Source organism: Dromiciops gliroides, chromosome 4, assembly GCF_019393635.1.
Source record: "Dromiciops gliroides isolate mDroGli1 chromosome 4, mDroGli1.pri, whole genome shotgun sequence".
NCBI classification, from domain to species: Eukaryota; Metazoa; Chordata; class Mammalia; order Microbiotheria; family Microbiotheriidae; genus Dromiciops; species Dromiciops gliroides.
Genome location: NC_057864.1, coordinates 239,270,286 through 239,284,057, shown reverse-complemented (window position 1 = coordinate 239,284,057; position 13,772 = coordinate 239,270,286). Strand labels below are relative to the sequence as shown.

General features: G+C 41.9%; 1 protein-coding gene and 1 long non-coding RNA gene across 2 annotated transcripts in view; one reads left to right on the top strand and one right to left on the bottom strand.

Annotated features, from left to right (window-relative positions):
- Positions 1-3,300, top strand: part of LOC122753557 — a 4,581-nt gene extending 1,281 nt beyond the window's left edge. Inside the window, exons 2-3 of the long non-coding RNA XR_006356286.1 lie at positions 821-948; positions 2,737-3,300. This is a non-coding gene — a long non-coding RNA (uncharacterized LOC122753557). The remainder of the gene's footprint in view (positions 1-820; positions 949-2,736) is intronic.
- Positions 1-13,772, bottom strand: part of DHX16 (DEAH-box helicase 16) — a 21,211-nt gene extending 7,439 nt beyond the window's left edge. The window contains exons 1-9 of the mRNA XM_044000961.1: positions 13,289-13,772; positions 12,574-12,818; positions 12,296-12,461; positions 11,918-11,974; positions 5,592-5,846; positions 4,703-4,906; positions 4,432-4,623; positions 3,737-3,847; positions 3,463-3,578 (exon numbers count right to left, since the gene is read on the bottom strand). Coding sequence (XP_043856896.1) covers positions 3,463-3,578; positions 3,737-3,847; positions 4,432-4,623; positions 4,703-4,906; positions 5,592-5,846; positions 11,918-11,974; positions 12,296-12,461; positions 12,574-12,818; positions 13,289-13,495 — 1,553 coding nt within the window. The 5' untranslated portion in view covers positions 13,496-13,772. The remainder of the gene's footprint in view (positions 1-3,462; positions 3,579-3,736; positions 3,848-4,431; positions 4,624-4,702; positions 4,907-5,591; positions 5,847-11,917; positions 11,975-12,295; positions 12,462-12,573; positions 12,819-13,288) is intronic.

The window sequence follows — 13,772 nt, the reverse complement described above, 5'->3', positions numbered from 1 at the left end:
CCTTCAAAGACTTCTCAGTTCTCTACCTCCCAGATCTGTACAGTTGGTTCTTTGTTTTTGTTTTTTCCTCTGGTATGCTTAATTCCTCATGACCTAGACAACTGATCCAAGGCCTTCTAATCCTTAGTCAGTATGGCTCTGAATAATAATAAGCTTTCATAGCACTTTAAGGTTTCTTTCCTTATAACTTTGTGAGACAGTAGTTGCTCTAAGTATTATCACCTCCATCTTAGAGATGAGAAAAATGAGGCTGAGGTTAAAATATTTGCTCCTGGTCACAAAACCAGTAAGTTTTGGCAGAATTCAAATATAAGTCCTTCTGACCCTAACTCCAAAACTATCTTGCTCCTCCCCAAGTAAAGTTCACCAGCAAGCAGTAGAGAAACTCTGACCTGCAAAAACAACTCCAACAGCCTTCAAGGAATAGCAACTGGCTAAAGGTACAGATCCAGACCGTCCAGGAGCCTTTGAGAAGATCTGTGTCTTTCCCAATATTCAGTTGATCTCCTCAAGAAAGAGATGGGACTGTGTTACCACTACCAGCGGTAGTCTTGAAAGATCCTAAATTAAATCCTGGCTCTGGCATTAAGTAGCTTTGGGGTCTTAGGCTAAGTCACTTAAACTGAACCTGAGTTTTCTCACCTATAAAATGGTAATACTTAACACTCTGCTTACACTGAAGTATTGTTTTAAACGTGAGCAAAGTGGATAAATCTTCAAGTTTTATATGAGGGTGAGTGGTCTAAAGATGAATTACTGTATAGAATGATCCACAGATTTCCCATCAACAGTATGGATCTGATTTTTTCTTCTTTCTTAGAAGGCTTTGGCCACCTAATAGAAATCACTTGCCAAAGGACCATCATGGCTTCCTCAAGGGTTTTAATCCAGTTTCTGTGAATCTGCAGAGGAAACTGGCCACAAATCAAAAGGATCCAGAAGTAGCAGGTTAGCCTATGTTCCCTATTTTAATACATTAGTGTCTGCAGATTATAGATAATACCCTGGCTTAGGAGGGAGGCTTGAGCCTATACATGGTGAACTAACTGACACTGGCGTTAGGCAGTCTAAGTATTTTCTTCATTTTAAAGGTAAGGAAAATGATTACTTGCCTTATAAGCTTATTCTTATTATTCTTATTTTTAGTGAGGCAATTGGGGTTAAGTGACTTGCCCAGGGTCACACAGCTAGTAAATGTTAAGTGTCTGAGGTCGGATTTGAACTCAGGTACTCCTGAATCCAGGGCCGGTGCTCTATCCACTGCGCCACCTAGCTGCCCCCGCCTTATAAGCTTATAATTGTGGTGTCAGAACCAGGCCTTAGTCTAGAACCTTTGCATGAACCTATACATATAATGTCATTATTGGGCATATAACCCAAGGAGGTAAAAAGAAAGGTTTCAGAAGTCCCATTTATATACATATTATTAACAATACTTTATGAGATATCAAAAAAACAACAACCCCAAAGCAAAGTATTTGCCCACTGATTGGGGAATGACTCAACAAACTGTGATATATTAATGTAATGGCATAATATTTTACAGAAATAGTGACTGAGGAACAGAGAAATTTGAGATTTGTATGAACTGATAAAATGAAGAAAGTAGAACCAAAAGAATACACAGCGTCTACAGTAATGTAAAGAAAAAGAATACTAAAGTACTCAGATTAACATAATAACCAATCTTGATTCTAGGAGATCAATGATGGAACATAATATGCTGACAGATATATTCTACATTTTGGTTTGTTTTGCTTAGTTATCTTTTGTTACAAGGGACTGGTTCTTGGGAGCAGCTAGGTGGCACAGTAGATAAAGCACCGGCCCTGGATTCAGGAATACCTGAGTTCAAATCCGGCCTCAGACACTTGACAGTTACTAGCTGTGTGACCCTGGGCAAGTCACTTAACCCTCACTGCCCCACAAAAACAAAAAAGACTGATACCATAAAGGAGAGGGAGAGGTGAAGATAATAATAGCATCTATTTCGCAGGGGTGTTTTGAAAATCAAATGATATCTCTCTAAAGTGCTTATTAGCACAGTGCCTGACACATAGCAGTTGTTATATAAATGCTAGCTATTATTATCAATTGGTCACTCAAATGACTGATTAAGTCCTACAGGACTCCTTAGGGCAACTAGATGGTACCGTGGGTAGAACTGAACTTATGAGGAAAACTTATCTTAATGAGTTCAAATCCAGCTTCAGACACTTACTAGTTATGTGACTCTCAGCAAGTCACTTAATCCCATTTGCCTTAGTTCCTCAACTGTAAAATGAACTGGAGAAGGAAATGGAAAACCACTCCAGTACCTCTGCCAAGAAAAGCCCAAATAGGGTCATGATGAATCAGATACTGAAAAATGACTTAACAACAACAGGATTCCTTGAAAAATACTCTTTTACCATCTACTCCTCCAGCTTACTGGTTTATGACTCCTCAAACTCCAAATCCATGCCAAAAACCTTAATTATCATGGATGATAGAGTTAAAAACTTAAGAAATTTTAACTCTTTGCCTCTATTGCTTACAACTCCTCTATTTTCTGGAAAGGCTCAATCATGGGACCCTGACAATTAAGTAAACACATGCTAGCCAGGCCAAGTTTCCAATGCCAACAAACCAATGAGAGGTGTACCTACCCAGAGGTGGGGGTAGTAAGGGATGTAGAAGGAATAACGCTATGATCTCTGTGGGCTAAGTATCAGGTTCTTTTTAATTCCCTTCTAGGCCCCACTCTGTTCCTGAAGGAGAAAAAGAGCTTCATCAGGATGGGCTAGCAAAGTTGGGCTGACCCTATCCTAGGTTAAATGACAACAAAGGCTACTGTCAAAGTAAAAAACTGCTAACATCTTCCTGGCTGCTGACACCTCAGAAATCAAGAGCATTCTGCAATGGGAAGGCTTTGATACCAAATTTAAAGACTTATTAGTTTCTACTCTTGATCAGTGGCACAGACTGTCTCTTTGCTTCCAATTCTACTTTCTTGGTTTAGAAGGTAAACAATCTGGCCCACCTCTCCTCATCCCAGCCTCATCTCTTCTTTTGTAATCCCTCATGGATCTGAATTGGCACATTTATCCAGCTGGTCCTGAAAACAACTAGCAGGAGTCCAAAGGTCTTGCTGATTCTGTGTAAATTTCTCAGAAACTGAAGGCTGTGGGACACTTTCAAAACATCTAACTTAATAATCCTCCTATCTTTAAAAAGGATGACATTTTGGGGAAGGGAGGGAGAGGACTTCTGTAGTATCACTTACACTGTCTTTTCTCTGCAATATCTTTAGACATGCAAATTAGAGGTACTGTAGAGAGAAAGGAGGCCAGTTCTATGCCATCTTGAAACAGATTGAGAAGATACTGAAGCACTAAAGACTGGATTGGTAAAGAGGGAAAAACACTGGGAGGTTCCTCTAAAGAGAGAGCTTTTGTTAAATAGAGGGTAGAAATTCAGTACCTGTAACTTCCAAGGTCAGGCTCAGAAAGAAACTCTCGAAGAAGCATCCCATCTGTCATGTATCTGAGAACAGTCCGTTCTGAGGTGCAGTCCTCAAAACGGATACTATAGCCAACCTGGGGGTGAGATCGGGAAAGTTTCTGGTTATTTAATAGGAAACTGGAGAAAGAGAAACCATGATCCATGGGTTCCAGAGGGAGGAGGAGGCCAGAGAAGCAGACTTTTCCCTCAACTCCCCACTCATTCCTTATTCTTCTATCACAATGGAGCTCACCTCATTTCCCAGTTTCACCCCCATCTCCCGGGCCACCCTAGCTGCCACACTCATGGCTGCCACTCTCCGAGGCTGGGTGCAGGCAATCTTCATTCCCTTCTGTGTGTAACCCTGGAATAAATATTAAGAGAAACAGGAGAGGGCAGTTAGGTTGACTCAGTGGATAAAAGCACCGGCCCTGGATTCAGGAAGACCTGAGTTCAAATCTGGCTTCAGACACTTGACACTTACTAGCTGTGTGACCCTGGGCAAGTCACTTAACCCTCATTGCCCCTCCCCCCCAAAGAGAGAAACAGGAAGCTTGGGGAAGTAGAAAATGTCCAGGCTTCTTCCCATTGCTGTATTCCCCCCCAAAGGAATTAAAGCGGCTTTGGAAGGTTTAGGATATAAATAACCTAGGCAAGCTGGGCCTAGGTTCTCTGAAGAAGTCCTTGCATGGCCATAGTCAGCCCCAGTTCCTAACACTCAAATGGTTCTAAGGAGGGAGAGAGCAACTATGAGAAATAGAGAACAGAAGCAGGAAGGAAAAGATAATGAAGAAGAGAAAAAAGCAGGAAATAAAAAAAAACCTGGCACCCTAGTTCTTCAATTACATTTAGTGAGGTAAGAGGCTACCTGGGGAGGGACATCAAGGAAGTGTCTTCCACAAAGGGCTCAAAATAATAAGCAAGTGGTGGGAGCAGATAATGTCCTACCTCCTCAAAGAGGTACTGTGGGATCTGTGTAGTTTTCCCTGATCCTGTTTCACCCTCAATGATGAGGACCTGATGGTTGGCAATGGCATCAAGGAGGTCATTTCGGAATGGGAAAACAGGAAGACTACGTCGGACAGCCCGAATTGACTCCTTTTGTTGGTCCCCAGATGAAGGGGGTGGAGCAGATGGTTCCTAAGGAGAGTGGGAGATAAGAGCTCTAGGCCCCATTTTACCTCTCCTTCCAGATTCCACCCTCATAACCTCTTCTGACCTCATCACCCTGGAGCCGGGTGGCTCGGACAAATTCAATGGTCTCCTCCTCTTCTAGCACCAGTTGATACTTGGGTTCAGAGGGGGCAGCATCCTTGGCTCCAAATCGGAGGGAAGCTGCCCCTAAACGAGCCTCCTCCCAGCGCCTTTGCTCCTCTCCAGGGGCTCCTGACTCTTCTTCTACCAGCTCTACCCCACGAGCTGGCTAAGGAATGAGAGAGACAAAGATGGTGGGTATACATGCACGTCAAAGTCTATCATTTTAAAACAACAACAACAACACTAAAAGGCACCTGGATTCAGATTTAATGTAATAACTAACTACAGTCCTGGCGGATAGATGGATGAACATCACTCTTGGGGGAGGAATGGGGGGCAGTGAGGAGAGGAAGGGGCCCATTAGACAGAACGGGACAGAATGACACACTACAGGCAGGTAACTACAGCTCACTGTATCAGTTTTGCTTAATCGTTTTTCTTCATTACAAAAGATGCTTCTATGAGAGTGGGAGTTATAAAAAACTAAAGGTGTCAAAATGTTTAATTAAAAAAAAAAAAAAAAAGATCCAGACACTTGACACTTACTAGCTGTGTGACCCTGGGCAAGTCACTTAACCCCCATTGCCCCGCAAAAAAAAAAAAAAAAAAAAAAAAAAGATCCAGGCACCCATACTCAACACAACCTCTCCTCAAAATCATCACCACTACCACCACCCTGTTCTCCCTACCTGCCCCATCAAACCATAAACTTTAATAAGGAAAGCAAGAAAAAGAGAACAAGTGATGCAGACATTTGGATCCTCACCACAATCTCTACCTTTAAATAGTCCCTATACATGTTTTCCTTTTTCTGAGGTCCAGGGCAGCCAAGACTTTCCCTTCTCCCTCACCTGTCCGCGAGTCTCTTCTGGCATGTGGTATCGAGTTGTTGCCTCAAGTTTCTCCTGCTCCCCAGCTGCCCGGTATTCCCGGGCCAGATCCCGTACTCTCTTCTTATATTTGAGTTCCTGCCGTTCAGTATGGCTCAGCTCCACATCTCCAAAAAGAAATTCCTCATCTGCTAGCTCTGCCTCCAGATCCTCCAGCTTCTCACGTTCCCGCTTTGCAAGGTACTCTCTCCTAGATTTCTTTCGGAGCTCAGGTACCTGTATTAGGAAGAAGTTATCTTGATCAGATCTCTCTGTTCAGGGGCAGATCCCATCATGTATACACATACACAATTAACTTCTGATATCATACCTTAAATCAAGTAGATTCCAATCTCTTTCCAATTTAGTAAAATCTGAGGGAATCAGACAGAATACTGTCTCTTACTATCCCTACTGTCTATGTCCTTTCTAGGTTTCATTGGGGTTTCCTTCGCCCTGCCCCCAAAAAAGGGTCTTTCTTGCAGTTTGACCATGTAACGATTGGAATAACGCCACCTGCTGGATACTTACTGTAGAGGAGTTCTGCCCATGAAGGGAAGGTCTTTGAGGGCAAGACCAGGAGTCAGGAAGTGACGCGGGCTAGTGGGAGGAGGAAGGAAGAGACTGGCGCTCAGTCTCTCACTCTCTTTCCTCTGGACTCTGGCGGAGAAGGGAGCTAGAAATGTGCTCTCCCTTTAATAGATAGGAATCTAGGCCTTTTTCTCTCTCTTTACCAAATTCTTATTCTCCTTAATAAATGCTTAAAAGTCTAACTCTTGCTAAAGCTTATAATTTATTGGCGACCACTCATTAGATATTTTAGACAGTTTAGCTAGAATTTTAGCCCTTAACAGATGGCTGACCACGAAGAGGAAAGCTGAACCTCACTTCTGATCTTCCGGTTGGGTAAGAAATTTCCCCTACCCTTTAAACTGCTAAGTACTGGCGCACTGGCTGTGTTTTCCCTTTAAATTTTTTCGAATGGACCTTTTAAACTCCCTAATTACCCTATTTTTGATTTTAGTCTGTTTAACCAGACAAATGGGAGATAAGATCATGTTAATGCTTTGTTTTTGTGGATTTTCTATTTTTCTTTTTATTTTTGTTAAAAGAGCCAGCAACTTACTCACACAAGGAAATATCTCTCCCTCTCCCAACCATGCTTTTTCAGAGAAACCTGAAGAGATTCCTGCAGCTTTTCCCAGTTCTAACACTAATTGTTGCTCTAATTTTGCATGCCTGGAGGCAATGACCCACCCTCTAGAAGCTTTTAATCCCCTAGCACCTGGAGGCAAAGTGGGGGAAGAGGAATCCAGGCCTGAGTTCAAAATCCAGTCTGATTCGAATTGCTCTGGTCCCTCCCCTCCTCTCCAGACCCCACCCTCTACTCCTCCTATGGCCAAGCCCATAGCTTCCCCTGCCTGGGAAGTCCAGAGATCTGATGCGCATGCTCAACTTTTTCTACCTGCATTTGCAGCTTCAGGCTCAGCCCTTCCCCGGCCTGGCTGTGCTTTTGAGACAACCTTAGAAAACCCTTTAAATTCCAGATATACTCGTTTTGTTCATAATTTTGCTAACCTGCTTTTGTCTTTAATTAGTAATCTTATAAAGCATTTGTATGGTGAAAAGACTGACAGACAATATAGAGGGGTTAAAGAAGAAAAACTTAAGCTGAATAAGAATGACAATCAACATAGTTCAAGACTCTGCCTCTTTTGCCATGGAAGGATATATATTGTACAGAAATGTAGAAGTAAGCAGCAAGGTATTGATATGAGTATTGGGGATTTTAGATATCGGAATCAAAAGTGTTCTGAATTCACTCAGAGTAATAGTATCAGTTCAGAGGTTACATAGGACTTCTATGCTATTATATATACATTTTGAAATTAATGGTATGGGTTTATTTTCATAGAGATTTTCATGCATTTGAGATTGTGTTTTATACTTAGTTTCTAAAACAAGGAGAATATTTGTAAAAGCTTTTTATAGTCATGTGATCAGGTTTATATTTTATAATACTCTTATTAATATTAAGTTCATATTCATTTAGATTTCCCTAGTTTGAATTTCATTGTCTTATTATTCCACGTGTATTTTCTTCTGTTCATTCATCTATCTAATTTTGAAACATGGTTTTGATTTCATAATACAATGTTAATTCTAGGAGTATTGTGCTCCCATATTCTGAGTTGTTTGTTTTTGTTATTTTTTCTCAACTGATTATTTGATCAAACTCTTTAAAGCATTTCCCTGGCAAATTGGTTGCCATGGCAAGTATAAATTGATTCTAGAAGTATTATTTTTGATAAGCATATTCCAAAAAAAAAAAAAAGAGGGGAACATTTGTAAAAGTTTTCTATTTTCAAAAAAAAAAGTTCTTTGAGATTCTGTTGTGCTTTAACTTGTATTTAAGTATGTTCAGATTTTTCACAAAAGTAATTGTATACTAAGTAAAAAGAGGTATTATTTGAAATTGTTGCATAATTATATATTGTGTTCTGAGTCAAGATGTATTCACATTTTTTGCAATCATTTATTATCCTCAATTTTTAAATCCATATGAGACTTGGATTATGGGAACTTATCATTTAAGACATTAATTGCCTTTATTCTGAGTTATCAGATGCCAGTTGGCCAAGATGCCATCCAATCACAAGAGGAATACATGCAAGAGCAGACACTGAACTGTCACATGAGGGGAGACATGCATGAAGTCAAGGTATGGCCGAGGGAACGGCTTTTGACAAATGTTGAGGTTGGATTCTCTTGGTTTAACATTTTATTTTATTTTTCCCCACAATATTGTACAGATGGCTGGAAGTATTCATCCCACCCATCTCATTTCTACACCTGGCTTCTATGCTCCCTCCTATATGCCTGATGCCATGGACATCTCAATCCCATGCATCTGATTAAGTCTGACTCAGTTTCTTCCAATATGTTCGGTGGCATGGACATATATTCCATCCACCTATTTTAAGCCTGGCATACTGTATGGGCAGTACATATTGCTCAAGTGTGGGAATGTTCATATCCCATCATTTCTCTGTTCTTTTATGGTAACCCCCATAATTATCTCAGGTGTCATGATAAATACAGTGTTGAATTTGGCCTTGACATCTGTTACCAATTATATTAGATTTTTTAATTTCTCATAATGGCATGAGGATAATTAGGCAGATGATGCAAAAAGTGATGAAACAAAGATAAAAAATTATTTTTAATAATTAATATCGCAGCAATTGTCTTCTCAATTACCCTCCATAAGGGGGGGACTATAGTAATATTATAATTTTAAAGAATGGTTCAATTTCTGTTTTATTATATGTTTCATGTGTAACAACTAAGATTCTGAATTCCCTTAGACATGTTTTTGAGAACTTTCATTGTTTGATTTGATTATTGACAAAGCTATTTTAAAGTTGTGTTAAGCTCAATTTTGTAGGAAATTTTCCTGGCTGATTACCAGCATCCACACATCAACCCCTGAAAAGACTTCCATTCCACGACTACACCTAGAGGACATCTGAGAAAAGACTTTCAGAGACTTTAAATGAACAGTTTTGATTTGTTCTTTTTGTTGGTTTTTTTTCTCTTTCTGTTATAATATACACCATCTGTAACATGTATTCTCTGCAGAGGCCCTCCCTTTGCAAGACTAATGTCAAAGCGTCGGTTCATGAGGACAAAAAAAATCGCCCCTCTGGACAAAACTTTCCTCTCTTCCTTTTCTATATTGTTGTTCACATATTATTAGTTAGCAATAGTTATCATATTGTTTTTACTGTTCCGTCAAGGAAACATTTTGTTTCTTGAGGAACAACAGGGGGGACTGTAACGATTGGAATAACGCCACCTGCTGGATACTTACTGTAGAGGAGTTCTGCCCATGAAGGGAAGGTCTTTGAGGGCAAGACCAGGAGTCAGGAAGTGACGCGGGCTAGTGGGAGGAGGAAGGAAGAGACTGGCGCTCAGTCTCTCACTCTCTTTCCTCTGGACTCTGGCGGAGAAGGGAGCTAGAAATGTGCTCTCCCTTTAATAGATAGGAATCTAGGCCTTTTTCTCTCTCTTTACCAAATTCTTATTCTCCTTAATAAATGCTTAAAAGTCTAACTCTTGCTAAAGCTTATAATTTATTGGCGACCACTCATTAGATATTTTAGACAGTTTAGCTAGAATTTTAGCCCTTAACAACCATAATCCCTTCCACTGTACTACATATGTAAAATTATCTTTCTGTACTGTAAGAAATCCTTCCATTCTAAAGTTGACCCAAACTCCCTCCTGTAATAAGGTATATTCTTCCTATAAGTAATAGGAAGAAGCAAGGGTTCTGATTTAGCTCAAATGGTCAACATTTCACATAGTGCATGTCTTTGTCCTCAATCACTCTACATATTCATGTTTTTAATACCACTTTGAAGACATATTTCTTGATTTCTGGATATCAGATGGGGTTTCCCTTTTCCCAAACTACAAAAACAGTTGTGAACAGAGCAAAGCCCAAATTCTGGGGAGAATGTAATGAAATGTAAGTGGGTAGTAATGTTCACTTCTCCTATTTTCACAGTCTGAAGCCAATACCTGGACACTGTCAGAGGTTGTTCAGCCAACACTTAGACACATATTGGCTCTATGACTCTGGGCAAGTCACTTAATTCTTAGATCCCCAGGCAATTTTATAAGACCATAAATTGCAGAAGAGTCACTAATTGGTACTGATAAAGGGAGTTTTCTTACCTAGTGTTAACTATGCTAGTGAAACACTGATTTGGATAAATATACACAAACATATGAGTTATTATTAGCTATCTTTAAAAAATGGAGGTAAATAAAAGTTTTCAAATTGATGGATCCTTTTTTTTATTGTTTTGTTTTACAGAGCAATGGGGATTAACTGACTTGCCCAGGGTCACACAGCTGGTAAGTGTCAAGTGTCTGAGGCCGGATTTGAACTCGGGTCTTCCTGCATCCAAGGCTGGTGCTTTAACCACTATGCCACCTCGCTGCCCCTGGATCCTTTTTTATTTCACAGAGGGATGATAACAGTTCAAAGAATTCCTTTCTTGTACAGATGTTGCTATTAGATTAATAAAAACCTACCAACCGGTAAGGTATGTCTATCTTCTCTCCATCTCTCTCTCTCTTCCTCAAAAACTCTCAAAACTCCAAGTTCAATTAAATTCAACAGATATGTAATAAATGCCTACTCTATATAAAGCACTGTGTAAGTCACTCAAATCTTTGTATCAAAGGTGGGGAAAAAAGTCTTTTTTTTTAAGGAGAAAGGATGGTCTCTCATTTTTGTCTGGAGTTTCTAGTTAGCTTATCGAAGGATGATTAAAGCTTGGGAAAGCTGATTATACTACACAAAGTAAAATAATAGAACAAGTCTTTTTCTAATAGAAGGACCTATTTAGGATTGAAATAAGATCAGAACAGCATTTAATGAATACAATAGAATAACCGAAGTAGCAGCACGCATTTTAATGGCACTTTATGGTTATAAATCCCTTTTTCACCAATTATCTTACTTGAACCCAGAAATAAATTCATGATATGAGTAATGCTGTAGTATCAACCTCATTAAGGAGTATGAGGTTAGAGAGACTGAGACTTGGCCAGGTTATGTAGCTGGTGAAGCCACGATTCCAATTCAGATCTTACAATTCAGAATCTGCTTTTTCTACTGTATCTCATGAGAACCAGAAAGATCAGCTTGCCCAAGGTGAATGACTAGTTAGAGGACCCCACAGTCAGTATACCCTGACATCTATCCAGCCATTCCTTTTCCTTTTCAAATGCTGAGCTAATTTTCAATAGCAGATTCATCAATGACATAAGGAAACAATCTCCAATAGAAGTTTATCTCCCTTGTTAATATGATGTATAACCTGGTCCTAGAAGAAACCAACTATGGAGAGTTTGCAATAAGCTTGAACATACTTGTTCCCTGTGCAAGCAAAGTCTTTCCCATGGTCACCCTTTGTACCTTCACTGTCTATATGTAATCCTAACCCCAAATGAAACCTGTCTCAAGACCTGACAAGTGATAGGAAAATGAGATGCAGAGGTAGGAGGGTCCATAAAGATCACCTCATTCAACCAACTCATTTTACAAATGATGAGGTCCAAAATGGCTAAGTGACTTGTCCAAGGTCACAGAGATAAAAGCAGCAGAGAATTGAGTTCAACCAAAGTTAGGTCCTCTGATGCCAAATTCAGTCTTCTTTCCATTATACCACAAAGGGAATCTTTTCCAGGTGGCTAATCTTGGCCCATTATGCCCCAGAGATGTGACTCACCATTGCTTTCTGGTCTTCTTCAGCCATTTTAAGGCGCTTCTGGGCCTCCTCGTATGCCTAGGAGGAGAAATAAGGAAACAGTTAAGGCAACAGCCCTCCTACCCCCACCTCTACAGAATCACAAGAATCATGGAGATGGATTTACGGGTCATAGTATCTTATGGGGAGCATTGTCTATGAATACACAGTTCTACTTGCCAGAATCACAACACACACAGGACTATAAAGAATCAGTTCCCTTCCTAAGGATTACCATATGTGGCACCATAAATCTGACAGCAGCAGCGAGAGTACAGGACTACAGAGGGGCCCTCTTTGGCGACCACTTCTTTTGAGCTTCTATGTAAATTGCTATAAGAAACACCAACAATGATGCACCTTCTTGTCTGACCGCTCCAGAATGTTCCGTGTTCGCTCCTTGTCCCGCTTTCGGACACGCTCAGCAAAAGCATCCCTTTCTTCCAGATCCTGAAGCCGCTCCCTCTCAGTTCGTTCCCACTCATCTTCTGACTCTGGCTTCTGCTCCTTGTTGGTCTCATTCACCCTAAAGACAAGTCCCATGGCAGGTAAAGCAAGAGATTAACAGAGTCTAACTCTTAGCTCTCTTACCCAAACTCCATTCCCCTCAGGGAACTTTTTATTTCCAAGATACTCACCTTGCCTTCTTCTTGTCCCCCTCAGAGTCCTGCTCTTCCTCCTCCTCCTCTTCCTGGACCTTCTTCCTAAGATGTTTTCGTTTCTTGTTCTTTTTTTGGGACCCACTTCTCATTAGGCCCTGGATCTGCCCATCACTCTCTTCACTTTCCTCCAGAAGCTGGTATGAACGGTTCTTCTCTAGCAGAGCCAAAGCCTCCCGCTCCGCCACCCGGGCAGGTCTTTCTACAGTTGTCTTCCGTGGGACCTTGGAAAGGTAAGGATGACAAGGGGTTATGGGCAGCTAGCTCCATTTGCCTATCTCAGTACCCTAGGACACTTGCCTCCCATCTTTCATCATATACCCCTCTCCTAAGACTCCTCAGTTTCCACAAATCCACCTTATTTCCCTTTCTAACCTCCACAAACCAGCTGTGAGCTCCCAGAGAGGAGAGGCTGCCTTTTGCTTCTCTGAATCACAACAGTTTAACACAGTACCTGCCACACACTAGGCACTTAATAAGCGCTCAGCATTTATCCAGCAGTTTCCTACTATTTCCAACTCCTCTTAACCTCATCACAACCCGGAGACGTGGGTGCCATTTACTTCTCTCCTTTCACAGATGAGAAAATCCCAAATCCCAACCCAGCCGACAGTGCCTCTATCCCTCCGCCTCCCCAGACTTCTCTCCCCGCTCCCTTGGCCCTCGGCTGCTCCCCTCGGGCTCCCAGAAGCACCTTGGCCCAGAGCCTCAGAGCAAAGTCTCGCGCCGGCCCGCTGAGGTCCAAGGTGCCGGTGTCCCGCAGCCGCTCCACGAACTCGTCGGCCGTCCCGCAGCGTTTCGCGGTGCCGATGAGGAACTGCGCGACGTGCCGTTCGCTCAGGCCCAACACGGTATGCAGCTCGTCCTGCACCCAGCGCTCCAATGCCGCCGGGGTCGCCATGGTGACTTCGGAACGTCGGCCAGCCCCCGCTTCCGGGCGCTCGGCCCCGGGTGGTCACCGCGCCCACAGCAATAACCTCGGCACTGGCGCGTGCGCTTGGAAGGAAGGCTTCGAAACCCGGGCTTCTCCCTCCCTCCAGAGATACGGAGCAAGGCGGGAGGGGGCGGGGCTCCCTCAGAGCCCCGAGCCACAAAGCCCGTAGCCCCCGGTACCCACCATTTCCGGGCCGTACCTCCACCGAAGCGGGCAGGAAAATAGCAATACGGAAAGGGCCCTT